Raw genomic sequence first — 13,493 nt, forward strand, 5'->3', positions numbered from 1 at the left:
TCTTGCATCGTTCTTGACGTATCCACATTCTATAGGCCTACGGCACTTTCAACATCTTCAACTCGTCACCATCGGATGCGGCTCCCCATCTCGCCCGTCCCCAACAGTCCGATTTAACGCACCGATTGCTAAAAACTCCACACGAAGCCGAAATCCGTGAAGAACTGAATAGCGGTCAACGTGCCGAGAAAAGCAAAACAAGTCGCAAGTCGCCCTTTTCAGCCACCAGTGGCGCGCCCTGATACTATCACTGTCACAATGAAGCTGAGTCTGATCTGACTCAAAGGCAATTGTGAATTGACGTGTCCAGGTCATGAGCCATCTTTCCCTTTTCGAGCACCCGGTGATGAAGCTCTCCGAGCTCCACTTTCACCGTGATCTAGAAACCCGAAGAAAAACATCCTGGTTCGTCGGATGGCTGGTCTGGTTTCAAATGGGATTGCGTTTAGTCCGTCATCCCTGACGCCGCTTTTTGCTTGACAGGCGCCCAGCCGGGACGGCGCGTAGTGAAGGAAAGAAACGGTGGCCAATCTTTTTGGACGTCCTCTTCAGGTAGTTTTTCTTTCTATGTCGTGGCGACTTTCCAGTGACGGGAATTCTGGTTGTGGTTACGAAGCGGGTTCCACTACGACTCGCCTGATCGATGTGGGTTTGCTTCTCGTACTTGTCCACTACTCAGCATCGGATCGGAAGTAACCTATCCATAGTAACAGTACATAGCGGCATAGCGACATGGTTACATGACGACAGTGGGGTTCCCTAACTTTGAACCCCCGGCAAATATTCGAAATCATCTAAGTACTCACCAGTTGAACGTTAACTGTGCTGTCAAGAAAGATGATTCGAAAAGATGATTCGAAGGGCATTCAGAAAGATCTTTCAAATGAGAGTAATTGAAGCATGCCTGGTTGGTCCATTTCTCTGGATTCTAGACTCAGACTTTTGAACTGCCATCGTACTTAGTTTCCTATTGACAAAGATACTCGGATGGACATGGACCTCCGATGAGGCTCCAGCGCTATGGTAAGCCCCCGACCATGCAGCTCGTCTAATAAAAGCGCGTAAACTAAGTACAAGGGCCCGCTTAGGAGGGAACGCAAAGTACAAGGCGGGTGTCATGTGTGACCGAATATCTTAGATGATCGAGTGAGGAAAAGATAGGAAGGGTGTATGGGGTTTTTAGGTGTCAACTATTATTGGGAGCAGTTAACAGCCAGTCTAGCAGGTCTGGATTCACAGAATCAGTTACTGTTATATCAAAATTGGGCCATAAAATTCAGCTTGAACCCCTTCAACAGAAACTCTCGCGAGGCATCGGTCCGGCTTGGATTTAAGATTGCAGTAGTCCCTGTAGTCCCAGTTTTATTGGGTGCGATGGCGAGAACCCAACTAATACCAAAGGTGTGCTTCCGGGCGATCGTTATGTTACAGGGATGAGGGGACTCGTCAACTCAACAATTGCTTGATCATGATTGTCCCTTTCATTTGTTCTATTTTTTGTTATTCTGATAATCATCATGACGCCAATCTATTGTTGGGGGACAATCAAAAACAGGACTCATCGTCAAAACTACGTAAAGAAAAAGAAAATAAAGTATGCAGGCGTCGCCAACAAAAACAAAAAACGTATCAAGTCCTCGGGTTTGAAACATTGGAAAATTGTACAAAGTACCCTGTGAGTAATCCAAAAGAACAAAAGGCCAGATTGACAGTAGTACTATTATACGACTATAATGGTAATAATGAAGCAGTCACAAAAGTTCCTGAGACAATGTGCCATGTGGAGACTTTCATTCACACCTAATAACAATAGGCCCTGGTCCAAGCGGTGGAGGCCTCCATTTTCTTTGCGCCTCGACGCTCTAAGCCTCTTTATGAATTGTATGTGATGTATCAACCTTAAAAGGGAAAGAAAAATAGGTGTCCTTAGTTCTTAGTGAGCCCTAGCCATTTTTAATCATTTTTTGTCATTTCCCTTCTCTTCCCCCCCCCTTAGCATCTATCCACTCGACCCAGAATTCCAAAAAACCCCCTACAAAAAGTCAAATTAATTCGCCCAACAATCAACATCGACCCAAACTGTTCTCCACCAGTGATGATCGGACCCAACCCAAATTGCTGGGATACAGTGATGCACAAGGCCGCGATCGGCCATGATCGGCGCAGTGAGGGCCTTGACCCAAATGAGCATCCCGCATTAGGCTGGCAGCCAGGACCACACTGGCGGGAAGAGCTGGTGGAGAATAGCAAGCGCTAACTAACCAACTATGGACTGTAACTATAACTCCGTCAGTTTCCAGTTCACGCAATTCGAGGGTTAGCTGGTGGATTAGATTTATGCCAGGCGCACACCTCCGACGATCTCCTCTCTGCTTGAGCCTTGTTCCAGGCCCAGCCCGGCTGGGTTTAGTCGCGTCTATGATTTGAGAATTGACCAATTGTGTCAACTTGTCAACCTGTTTAGATCTTTTTCTTGACATGTTCCCAGCACTTTTTTTGCCTTTTCTTTTCTTTTCGTGTAGATCCACTCGAGGACCTTTTAGCAACACGAGTCGATCTGCATGCTAAATAAAATCAAATCTCTCCCTTTTCATGTACACTGCCTATTCGGTAGTGGTCAGTAGTTATACCCTACACCATACTTACGCCATAGTTCCCTGCCCTGTCCAGCTCCCCCCACCTTTTAGTTTTGATTTAGCCTTTCTGCCTCCCTATTGGTCTTTCTTTGTCTCGAAGCTGTCTAGTCAGCTCATTCCTTTCTCTCCAATCATGTCCGAGCTTCTAATGTTCCAATTGAATTTACTAAACTGGTTAAAACATGAGTTAAATAAACCACCCCCCTTCCGCCGTGTTCGTAGATCGCTTCTCACCAATTGCAATCCTTCGATGTCCATCGATCGGGATCTTGATCCCGGCGGAAAGAAACTGGGATCTGCCGACCTTCGATGGCGCGTTCGCCTAATTTTCCATGCGCCATGCAAGATCAAGTTCGAGGTTCGAGGTTCACAGTAGATCGAACATAGCTCTACCTATTGTTCTATCCACTCGGCTCAGTACCTTTTCCCTTTCTTCCCCCTTCCCCAATAAAAAAAAAAAGAAAAGGATATATGCTCCCCCGTCCTCCACAACATCAAATAATATAATTATATTCAGTCTGGACCTTTTACCTTGTCTGGTTTGACCCTGACGATTGTCAAGCATCACCTTCGGCTAGGTGCGTCATCGACGGCATTGTGCAGAGTCCATTGAAGTTCTTTCGACCAGGACCAGGATTGATCGAGATCTGTCGTCGACCCGCCCCTCGAAAACAAATTGATACAGAGCACAGGAGTTCTTCGAAGCTATATAATGGACCCGAGTCCAGCAGTTTTGAGATTCTTCATCTTCTCCATCACTCGCACCTTCCTCTTCTGTTTCGGCTATCAAACTTCCAAACCCTCGGGTTCACATTATACACTTCTCCCTTGATCAACAAAATCTTGAACACCTGTTCCAGTTTTACCTCCCTTCCATCCATCTTGCCACTCTAGACGCGTGGAAACAATTTCCGGTGATCGACGCCAGCTTCCATTCCCTCGGGCCTTGATCATTCACCTAGTCTGGTAGGTGACAAACTCTCGGGTCCTTAACCGTGAGTATAATGCCGAGCTAATCTCATCCAACAGTGACTCTCACTTATATCCCCATTCTTCATCTCTCCACGCATAAGAACAACCATGGCCAACCAGTGCTCCGGTCACAAATTTGCCATTGTCCAGGCTACTAATGGCAACATCCTGACGTGGCGTTGCTCCGACTGTAACTCGGGCCCCTTTGTGGCTATCTGGCGGTGCAAGATCTGTGGACATTGCCGCTGCAACAGCTGCCACAACAACAAGTCCTAATTTGTCGGTCAGTTTCACTGAGCTCGTTTCAGCTCGATCAACTCAACCTGTACCTGTCGGCGTTTCCGTACTGCTGTGCTATACAAGGCCATATTGACCGAGCCTATCTTCACCTCTTGTGTGGCTCGCTGGCTAACTTCGCTTCCTTGTTTCTAGCTCTAAGAGACATCTCACGCTCGCCTCAGTCTCTCGCATGAACCCGAGCAAGGGTATCCCAACATGCTCCATGCAATCATCTTCAATTTTCAATCTTTAGAGCGCGCATGCTTCATGATCAGCGCGAATTCAGCCTGCGTTTCCATTTTGACTATTTTCTTGGCTGGCTTAATTCCTTCCGTGGCTGCGTTATCGGCGACATTACGGGCTCTGCATTTGATCGGTTTCCCCCAAAAGATCTTGTCTTTTTTGTTTTGCCTTCCCTCTTTTTACAAAGGTTTCCGCGTGTGAGATTTTTGCATTTGGACGGAGTTTTTTTACTTGTTAGTTTCGATTGTTCAAAGGCTTTAGATGTGGCTTGGTTCTTGGGAGTTGGATGTTTCCCCCCCCCCCCCCCCCCCCCTTTCTTGCGGTCGTGCATTTTATGTGGAGAGATTGGGTTTGATCAAGCATCATCGGCGTCGAGGCAGTTACTTTCTGTGTACCTCCTTTCTGGCTGCGAGTATTTCCGGTGGTCAATAATTTGCAGATTTGAAATCAAAAAGCCTATTATCTCGATTCCAAAATCATTCTTTCAAGAAGCTGTGGAAATCGTACACATCGAAAAATAGTCCCGCAGAAGAGTATTGAAAGTACTGGAATAGCCGATGAACAGGAGATCAGATCATCCCATTCAATGATTCATGGCGCGTGAAAATAGGCGGGCGATTAAAAAGCCCCACAATGATGAACTCGCTAGAACCAGATCGAGATGAACTGCATCGCCTACGCAATTACCCATGCCGGTTCATCTACGGAGTACTCCGTAGCAAGATCCAAGAACTTGGACATTGGTCGCGTCCTTACATTGAAAAGAGTTTCTAATGCAGGGTTCTTCCCTTTAAATCGATTGGCCCTTGTACGACCAACTGCATCTTCACACTCCCGACATGAACATTTTCAAATTCCATTGGGCACATTCCTCAGAAAAGAAAAAAAACACAAATCAATCAGGCATCAGAATTGACCACTTGGTCGACGTTGCCAGCAATTTCCACCTGCTGCGAAATCTTCATTGGCGACTGGCATTATTAAGGGGGGGGGAACCTCCCTCACGAAAAGGTAAAGAGATGGAAGCTTGGAGGATATATGCACCAATGGAGAGCCGCGGAGAAGTCTTCCATCTTTCAAACGAGTGGCTGGCTCAGTAAGCCAGGACGTAGGGAACAAAGTGATCCATCATGTCGGTGGCTGTATACGGATGATTATTTTCAGCTGCCGAAATACTCCCCGTACCGAGGCGGTAGCGCTATTGAACTAAAGGACTAAAAGACTAGGGGGAATTGGCGCTCGGATCGATGGGGGAAAATGATGAAAATGAACAAATCGCATTAAGAATTTCCAGGGGTTTGGATCCGCCAACTCTATTGTCAGTATCCACTCATAGGAGAGCACGGAGAGGAAACAGGAGCTCAGAGAGGACGAAGGGGAGAAAAAAAGCATCACGCAAGGACCAGCTAGTGGTCTGTAGGAGATCTTTTTCTCACGGCGGCAGGTGGAGAGTCGGAGAGACTCGGTGGGTCAAGTACAAAAGTACTGTGCTGTAGTCTGAACGCCAGGTTAGGAACTACAATTAAAATAGGTTTAGACTATGCCGGTAGTGTGGGAGTGTAGTATTGCCCAGCAAATGGCTGAATTACTTTTTCCGACTTGGTAGTTTGCAAATCATCGATAATCGATGATCGATATGCATCGAGAGAATCGAGATTCAGGGGCGGGGAAACTACAGCTTATCTCCGCGGAGCGAAGAGGAAAATGGAAGTGGAAAGATAAATAGTGTCTGTGTGTAGACGGAAATAGAAAAGGTGAGTACACTCGCACAATGCAATTGTATACAAGCCTCTTTGGAAAACCATGCAAAGCGATCATGATAGGAAGAAAAGAATTACGAGCGGCGAGTAATGAAGAGTAGTATGGAATTGTTCGAGGAAATAATCCCTCACTTGGCAGCGGGGAAAAGCTGTCGGATATCCACCAAGCATCCGGAATATGTACTGCACTTGGCGGACTCAGACTGGGGCTGAAAATGGGTCATGTCTACGTGTAGATACTCTAGTCAAAGAATTAGCACAGTATCCGAGACCCAGCTGCCTTTAATGGAAGGCCAGCCCCACAACGTCCCATACAACCACTTACCTCCGTAATCTGATTCACAGCCAGCCCAGGCTCGGCCATCTCCGCATCGCGAAGGAACTCCAGCGGTAACCACACAAGGTGTCCCTTGATACGATCCAATTTCTCACGCACTTCCGCAACCGGCAGATACGGATCAAACAGATGACCCTGCTTGTGCGACCCACGCGGACGGAAATTATCATAATCCTCAAAGGTCTTGATATTGTCGTCTGGGTCAGCGCGGAACAACATCCGATACGTCTCGGTATTAACGCTAGCCTGACCGGTCCAGGTGTTCCAGACCGCATCGCTGAGCGGATCAGTCACGAATTCGTTGTGAGTGTCCTCTAGGATCTCGTTGAGACAGACATCAGGGGGTTGAGCGTTCGGGTGGCCTGTGGCGTCGTAGTTCTGTGCAGGTAAGAGGCCTAGGTGTTCGCGCCACAGCTGGCGACGGAGTGTTGCGGCGAGACGGGATGCTCGATACGGTTTGCCGTCCATTTCGCTGTCGATAAAGTCTTGATCCTCCATTACGATGGCGAGTTCGCTGTCATGGGAGCCCAGTTGGGACTGCATGAAGAAGAAAAGTAAGCATCAGCGGCCTGCGAGTAGGAGTGCGAGAAACAGCAAGTGCTGTCAAAAGCAAAACAAACTCAAAACAATTCCAGATAGTGAACTTACCCGATCGTTGATGTTGGCACTTCCGCAAATGGCGATACGATCATCGACAATGCATACCTTGCCATGCACGTACAACTCTTCCTGGACGATATTTTCCTTCTCGGCTTCAGGATCACCCTCCCACGTCTCGTCAGACATCTTACCGCCATTCAGCATGGTAGTATGCGCAACCGAGTCTTTACTACCATCGCCCTCCATCGCTTTGCGCTTCTCCACTTGCTCTTCGAACTTCTCCAGGTTTCTCAGGTTCTTCTGTTTCTGAGCGTCATCGGCATCGTAGCTCTTCTCGTTACTGTCACCTTCTGTACCGACGGAAGGATGCACACTTTCACCCATGATGGACTCGGCGATACCACGCTGGATGTCTTGATATGTGACACCGGCCTCTTTCTCCAGCTCTTCGAGTGATGGGGTCTTGTTGATTCGGTCATAGGCACGGAGTGCGAATACAAAGATGTGCTCTAAATGGATGTCAGTAAATCGATAGGGCCGAGTGCATGGTTGACAATCCATGCTTAGGGTGTTGGATCATGACTTACCCTTCGGATTGACGCCCGTCTTCTCAATCTGACCCATAATCGAATGCTCGCCACGGCAGATGGACTTGTACTGGTAATCCATGATAGCACGTGTACCGGTGGCAGCAGAGTCGCGCAGGTCGCCCGCAAAGCCTGGAATAGCGGGCAGGACAATAATGACACGGAACTTGCGTCCTTCCTTGCCTGCTCGGACGCAAGCATCGACAATGGCGCGACCGATGGTATTGAAGATTGGTCGCTGCTGGTCGCCAGTGGCGGTAACTGCTCACGGTTAGTGGCTATGAAATGGTAGGGTATAGTGTGGGAATATCTATGGCTATACGTACTGAAGAACTGATTCTCAATGTAAACAAAGTGCTCGGCATTGCGAATAATCTCGCAGTAGGCATTTTGAATACTGTGCTCGTTCAGAATACCACTGCTCCAATCATCGCTGCTTCGAACAATCTGCGCGCGAACAGACCCTTGCTGTCCACGCGGCTTGCTGGACAATGGAGACAATGGATGTTGGATGTACTCGCCGCAGGGGTACTTTGGTCGTTGGACAGCAACCAGATCTTCATCATCCCCAAGTCGGCCCTCCATCATAAGCCAATCCACATTATCGGCACGCTTGTACTTGTCACGCTTGACGAAGTTCCAACGCAGAACAAAGTGCTCTGCAATATCGTAGACGCAGTCGCCAACCAAGCCCATGGCTACGTCGTGCCACGGCATGCGCCCGAAGTTAGCCTTGCTCAACTCATTACTCTGCCAGTCTTGGACGCTCTGGAAGTCCATGATTCGGTTGTTGTTAAAGTCCTGCCCAGGGAAGATATCATCCCGCAGGCCAGCTGGATGCACATCAGCCAGAGGGTGCTGGTTGGCATCCCATCGGCCGAAGCAGAGGTCAATGCCGCCAATGAATGCCACAGCATAATCAATCACAATGAATTTCTCGTGGTGCGCCTAATTCGTCAGTTTTGCGATCTCTCATCACCAGCCAGAATAGAAGAGACGCACCCAGTAAAGAGTCATATCGGCAGCATTCTCAAAGACGTTGTGATCTGGATGGCGCAACACACGAATATTACCATGACCCGGAGTACCCTCAGGGCAAAGATTTTGCAATGCATGCTTGGTATGTGCCGAATTGCAGGTCAACGCTTGATTCACCTCCTTGTAGACAATCACATAAATCTTGACACCGGCCTCTGCGCGGCGCTTCAAGATATGATCCAACCGCCATTCCTGGTGCTTGGCAGGCGGGCGACGGAGGAACAACTCCGGAGACAGCCACCAATCGGCAATGTAGATGGTCTCCGTAGCCTTTTCCAGAGCCTCGGAGACAGCCCACAGATAATCCAAGGCATCGACATACCACTTGACGCGATTGCCCTCTTGAACTGGGGCGAAGGACTGGTAGCGATGCGATTGGGCAATTGCCGAGCGCTTTCGGTCTGTGGCCTGTTCATGTTCTTCGTCGTGGCGGTGGTTGGGATTGACAATATTGAAGAACTTGCCCACTTTGTGCTTTAGGTGAGTCGCTGAGGCTTTAGCATCGTGGAGATGCGAGTCTATCGACTGTTAGTGGAGGTTGAGGGGTGAAAAGCGGGAAAAAAACAAGATCAAAAAGCAGGTTTCGCGGTTGGGGTCCAGACCTCGGAATTTCTCCTCCAAGTGATCAACTTCATGTTCGAACTTTTGTTTCAATTTCTGCATGGTTATGGAGATAGTTGTGATTGTGGATAATAATGGGGAAGAGAAGGAGAAAGAAAAGAGGGGGAAATCAACTGTCTACCTGAGTCGTACTATTTTCAGTTCTCGGCGGTGACATCACGGGACAGCCCTACGGCCTTACGAGACGCGGCTCGGATGTTTTAGGCGCGACTTTTGACCACTGCACATTGGCTACAGCTGCCAGTCGAGCTACAGCCGTTTTGGGCCCTGCCAGTCTGCGACATTTTGGCGCCGATCTAGCGTCCACCACTGATGTCAGGATCTTGGGATACTTGGGTGGTCCTTGGTTCAATTCCGCCCCTGTTCCACCATTTCCCGCTTTCTGGCTCTTCATCATATATATGTAAATCGATATCATCATCACTTTCACGGACAGGTCACGTAGGAGTACAAGGAATTGTAGCTCTACTTGTTCTCTTACATGCGGAGTGAGGCCACCTTATGATGGCGTGTTTTTTAGTTCTTGGCAAATGAGGGGTACAGTGGTAGTTCAAAAGTCCGAGTCTAGAAACTAGGGGAACAGACCAACAGGTATGCTTCCACTTCTTATTTTTTGGAAAGGTCCTTTTAAAGGGCATTGAAATCCTCTTTCTTAATAGCTAAGGTATCATCTTTTAGTCTATTGTTCAAATTGTGACTGCAACGATGATTTTGAAAATTTGAACCCCGTTGTACTATCACCGTGTGTACAGACCATACAGTAGAGTACAGTCCACTGTACCCTGATTCTCTAAAACCACACGCAACTATCCTGATCCTCGATCATTATTGGCTAGGATATAGCATGGCAAGGTTGCGTGCGATTTGGTCTTATTTTTTTGCGTGTGTATTTAGTAGTGGTTAGAACAGCCCGTTTTAATTGCCAGTCTTTTCTTATGCGTTTCAAGTAGTTTTATATACCATAATGTGTGGCAAAATCATTAGCGCGTACCCACTTGAACAATTATCTGATCGGCTACAGTAGATCAATCCATGAGACACCGAAACACTGCAGATATTCTAATAGTATGCCCAATAGTAAAACAAATAGCTAATTTTTTGATTCCAAGATTACAATAATACATGATCCAGTATCTATAAATTGCCGCCCTAGCCCCCATTGCCACAAATAATTTCTTGCAACATCGTCCTTGAGAATTGTCTCTATTCTCCAAGAAACTTTACCATAAAATGGCGTCTACCTCTAGCTCTTTGTTGATGCTTATTACTCTGGTCTTTTGCTCTTCAATAGTTCTAGCAGAATTGACTCCCGAGAACAAGGGATGACTGAATCAAGTTAATTTTGAAAGCAAAAACCTCACGCGTTGTATGGATAGGCACTTGCTATTGACCTCTATAATGAATGTAAGGTCCCCATTTCGAGTTGAGTCTATGAGAATAAGACATTTTGTTAACTATTCTAGGTCGTCAAACTGTGCAGCCTGAGGCCGCCAACATGTTAAAGATGACTTGGGATGATGAGCTCGCCGATCTAGCCTAGAAATGGGCTGATAACTGCCAGTTTGCGCACAATCCTCAGCCCAATTCCCCTAGTTATGGTCATGTTGGTCAAAACATATACCTTTCCCCTAAGTCGGATGAAAATATCGTGAGGAATGCAATTACATCTTGGGATGATGAAAGGGTGTTTTACCATTACGACGGGCACGGTTCGTGGGATTCTGGTGATATGTGTGACCATTACACACAAGTAAGTGAAATAAATGATAAAATTCCTCTGCTCAATTCTCTTGTTGAAGCTCGCTCACATTTCATCTTTTATATTTTAGGTTGTCTGGGCCAAAAGTTACAAAATTGGCATGGGCGTATCTTCACGAAAATGTCCATCTGACGACTATCTTTCTGGCATGTATCTAGCAGTCGCCTATTACGCCCAGGCTGAAAACTGGGCGGGAGAAAGTCCCTATGAAGACGGCCCATCCGGTTCCAGGTGTTTTAAGGGGCCCGATAACATGTGTTGGGTGATGGATGAGAACACATTAAAGGAGACGATCGCGAGATAACCTTATCTGAACGTATGGAGTTGTCATTTACTATTAGGAAGCGATTGATTACTCCGAAGCCCACATCTGTCCATGTTTTGCATCGTACATTGGCTTACTTACCAATCTTGGTGTTGCGACCATCTAGTATCAGCATACGTATTCAACGAATTTGCGGGTATTCCAATCTGCCCTCGATCGCAGTTAATTCTCCTTAATCACTCTTTCATCTTGGAATCGTTTACATTGACTTAATCCGTCTGAGTGCATATTATTAGTATACAGCAACGTGATAAGTGGCTGACGGGTGAGTGGCACTCGAATGGGCTGTCTCTCGCAGCGGTAAGAACTTTTTTTCATGAGAATAAGCTGACAGAATAATAGAAATCAAAATGGGCTACATATTGGTCTATAAAGGAAATTTAACACTGACTCCAACCAGCCCGTCTCCAAGCGTCCTCTGCGCTAACCAAACGATTCTTGACTCCCTCAAGATCACGAGAATCAATCATAACATCGCCCTCCCCGACTGTTCCCCACATCCTTGGAGGTTCAGCACTTTCCCAGAACTTCACCATGAGACCCAATTCAGTCCCCCACATGCCGTGAAGAGAAAAATCCATACCAAGTAAATGGGGGTAAATGGCGGATAGTTAAAATTAGACGCATAAAATCCCGTCAAAAGAACGATTGTCTTGGCGTTCAAGACCGGATCCTTCTTGATATATGCTTCGATAGCCCCCTTGGCATCAAAATGCGGAACCTTCGCCTCGCTGTTGGTCAAGTCACTCGCAGCGGGTAGGGTGCTCCAGAAGTATTATTTGAGAGTAGTCGTTTCAGCAGCTGCGCGGGCCAGATTGACACCTCGGCCGTACTCGATTTCCATGGCCTTTTCCGGACCGATCCCTGTCACGAAAGATTCGTAGAAGTCTCTAACAGCAAAGACGGCGTTGACACCATTGAATGCCTCAATGAGACTCTTTTCATCGTCCAAGTTGGCGGCTACCATCTCGATGCCACGATTAACTAGTGCCTTTGCCTTTTCGCTGTTGGTGTTTCGTGGAAGGCCTCGGATTTTCCAGTCCGGGTTTTTCGCAAGAGCATCAATGACGCCTGAGCCCTGCATGCCTGTTGCACCAGTGAGGCTAAAAGCTTGGACATGTTGTAGATGACTTTTGGGGTTTAGGTTGTGAAAGTAGGAACTTCTCAAGGCAAAAATGTAGTTCATGATCTGGATTACAGATTCTCTCCTAGAGTGCGACTGGCCATTCTTATAGGGTTGTCTAGAGATCAAATATCATTAATATTAAGCTCTTTGTATATGCGAGAATGTATTCTGACGAATTGCCTGAGTTGTTCTTCCCAACTTGACATATGGAGCGGCTATTCTGATTGGTTCTTATGGAGGGGCGTGTTCCTGCATAGAATGCCGAAATGCCCGCAAGGCCGCAGATTCCCGCAGATTTCCGTAATGTCTGCAACCCCACCCCGCCCATGTAAGATTAGGACAAGTGCATGATGCGTGATTTGATTATCTTTAGTCTGTAAGCGCTATTGGCAGGAGATGAACATAATATTTGTTACCACGTAGCCTAGCTGTGCTTACATCTGTGTGAAACGCTCTATAGGCATATAGAATGTGAAGATGAGACTCTGGGATGACGAAAATCAGCCCTGGTAATCTGCCAGGTAGTTCTGTAGCTTGGGATAGCTACCTTACAAAGCAATCGGCCTATATTGTGTGCTAAACCACAAAATGTAACCATTTTCGTAGCCCATTACAATTAGAGATTATAAATCATTCGCTACCTAGGTGAATTCAAGGCCGTCCTCCACCATCGTGTTTTCGCGAGGATTAGGTATATATACTGCTTCCCGCGTACCCAGGCCTTGAGGCAGCATACATCTTTCATCCATTAGGTTTTTAACTTAAATACCAACATGTCGGACCTCAAGTCGATTCTCGTCATTGGGGGAACAAGTGCCCAAGGCAGTTCTGTGGTCAAGGGTAGGTCCTCCAACTACAAATTCGAACGCAATTTTATTCTAACGGGCTCAAAGCACTCTCCGAGAGTGGTAGCTACAGTGTCAGAGTGTTGACTCGAAACTCAGCCTCAGATCAAGCTCCAAAACTGGCTGCTCGACCGAATGTGACCCTCCTCCAAGGCTCACAGGATAACCAGAAGGACCTTCACTCTGCGTTTTCTGGCATCTACGGAGCATGGGTAAACCTGGACGGGTTTACGATCGGCGAAAAAAGCGAACTATTCTACGGTGTCTGAGCATACGAAATCGCCCGGCACCATGGTGTCAAGCATTACCCTTTCGCAAGAGAGCAGTGAAATGATAGATTGTGTGGCTAGTGTCAAACATGGGTT

At 47.2% G+C, this 13,493-nt stretch overlaps 3 protein-coding genes across 3 annotated transcripts; 1 reads left to right on the forward strand and 2 right to left on the reverse strand.

Annotated features, from left to right (window-relative positions):
- Nucleotides 1-6,116: 6,116 nt before the first annotated feature.
- pldA (uncharacterized protein) lies at nt 6,117-9,115 on the reverse strand (the record flags this gene model as incomplete). Its single annotated transcript, XM_057146072.1, has 7 exons — nt 6,117-6,131; nt 6,216-6,764; nt 6,876-7,336; nt 7,415-7,675; nt 7,741-8,362; nt 8,417-8,970; nt 9,055-9,115. 7 exons carry the CDS (start codon nt 9,113-9,115, stop codon nt 6,117-6,119), a joined length of 2,523 nt encoding a protein of 840 aa, XP_057013958.1.
- A 2,422-nt stretch (nt 9,116-11,537) lies between these two features.
- Nucleotides 11,538-12,241, reverse strand: N7473_000133 (hscarg dehydrogenase; the record flags this gene model as incomplete). The annotated part of the gene is made up of 3 exons (XM_057146073.1): nt 11,538-11,684; nt 11,741-11,921; nt 11,991-12,241. 3 exons carry the CDS (start codon nt 12,239-12,241, stop codon nt 11,538-11,540), a joined length of 579 nt encoding a protein of 192 aa, XP_057013959.1.
- An 815-nt stretch (nt 12,242-13,056) lies between these two features.
- Nucleotides 13,057-13,397, forward strand: N7473_000134 (uncharacterized protein; the record flags this gene model as incomplete). The annotated part of the gene is made up of 2 exons (XM_057146074.1): nt 13,057-13,123; nt 13,177-13,397. 2 exons carry the CDS (start codon nt 13,057-13,059, stop codon nt 13,395-13,397), a joined length of 288 nt encoding a protein of 95 aa, XP_057013960.1.
- Between the last annotated feature and the right edge of the window lie 96 nt (nt 13,398-13,493).

This window comes from Penicillium subrubescens (assembly GCF_028828155.1).
Source record: "Penicillium subrubescens strain IBT 31985 chromosome Unknown utg000001l_segment0_segment0, whole genome shotgun sequence".
Taxonomy (NCBI): Eukaryota; Fungi; Ascomycota; class Eurotiomycetes; order Eurotiales; family Aspergillaceae; genus Penicillium; species Penicillium subrubescens.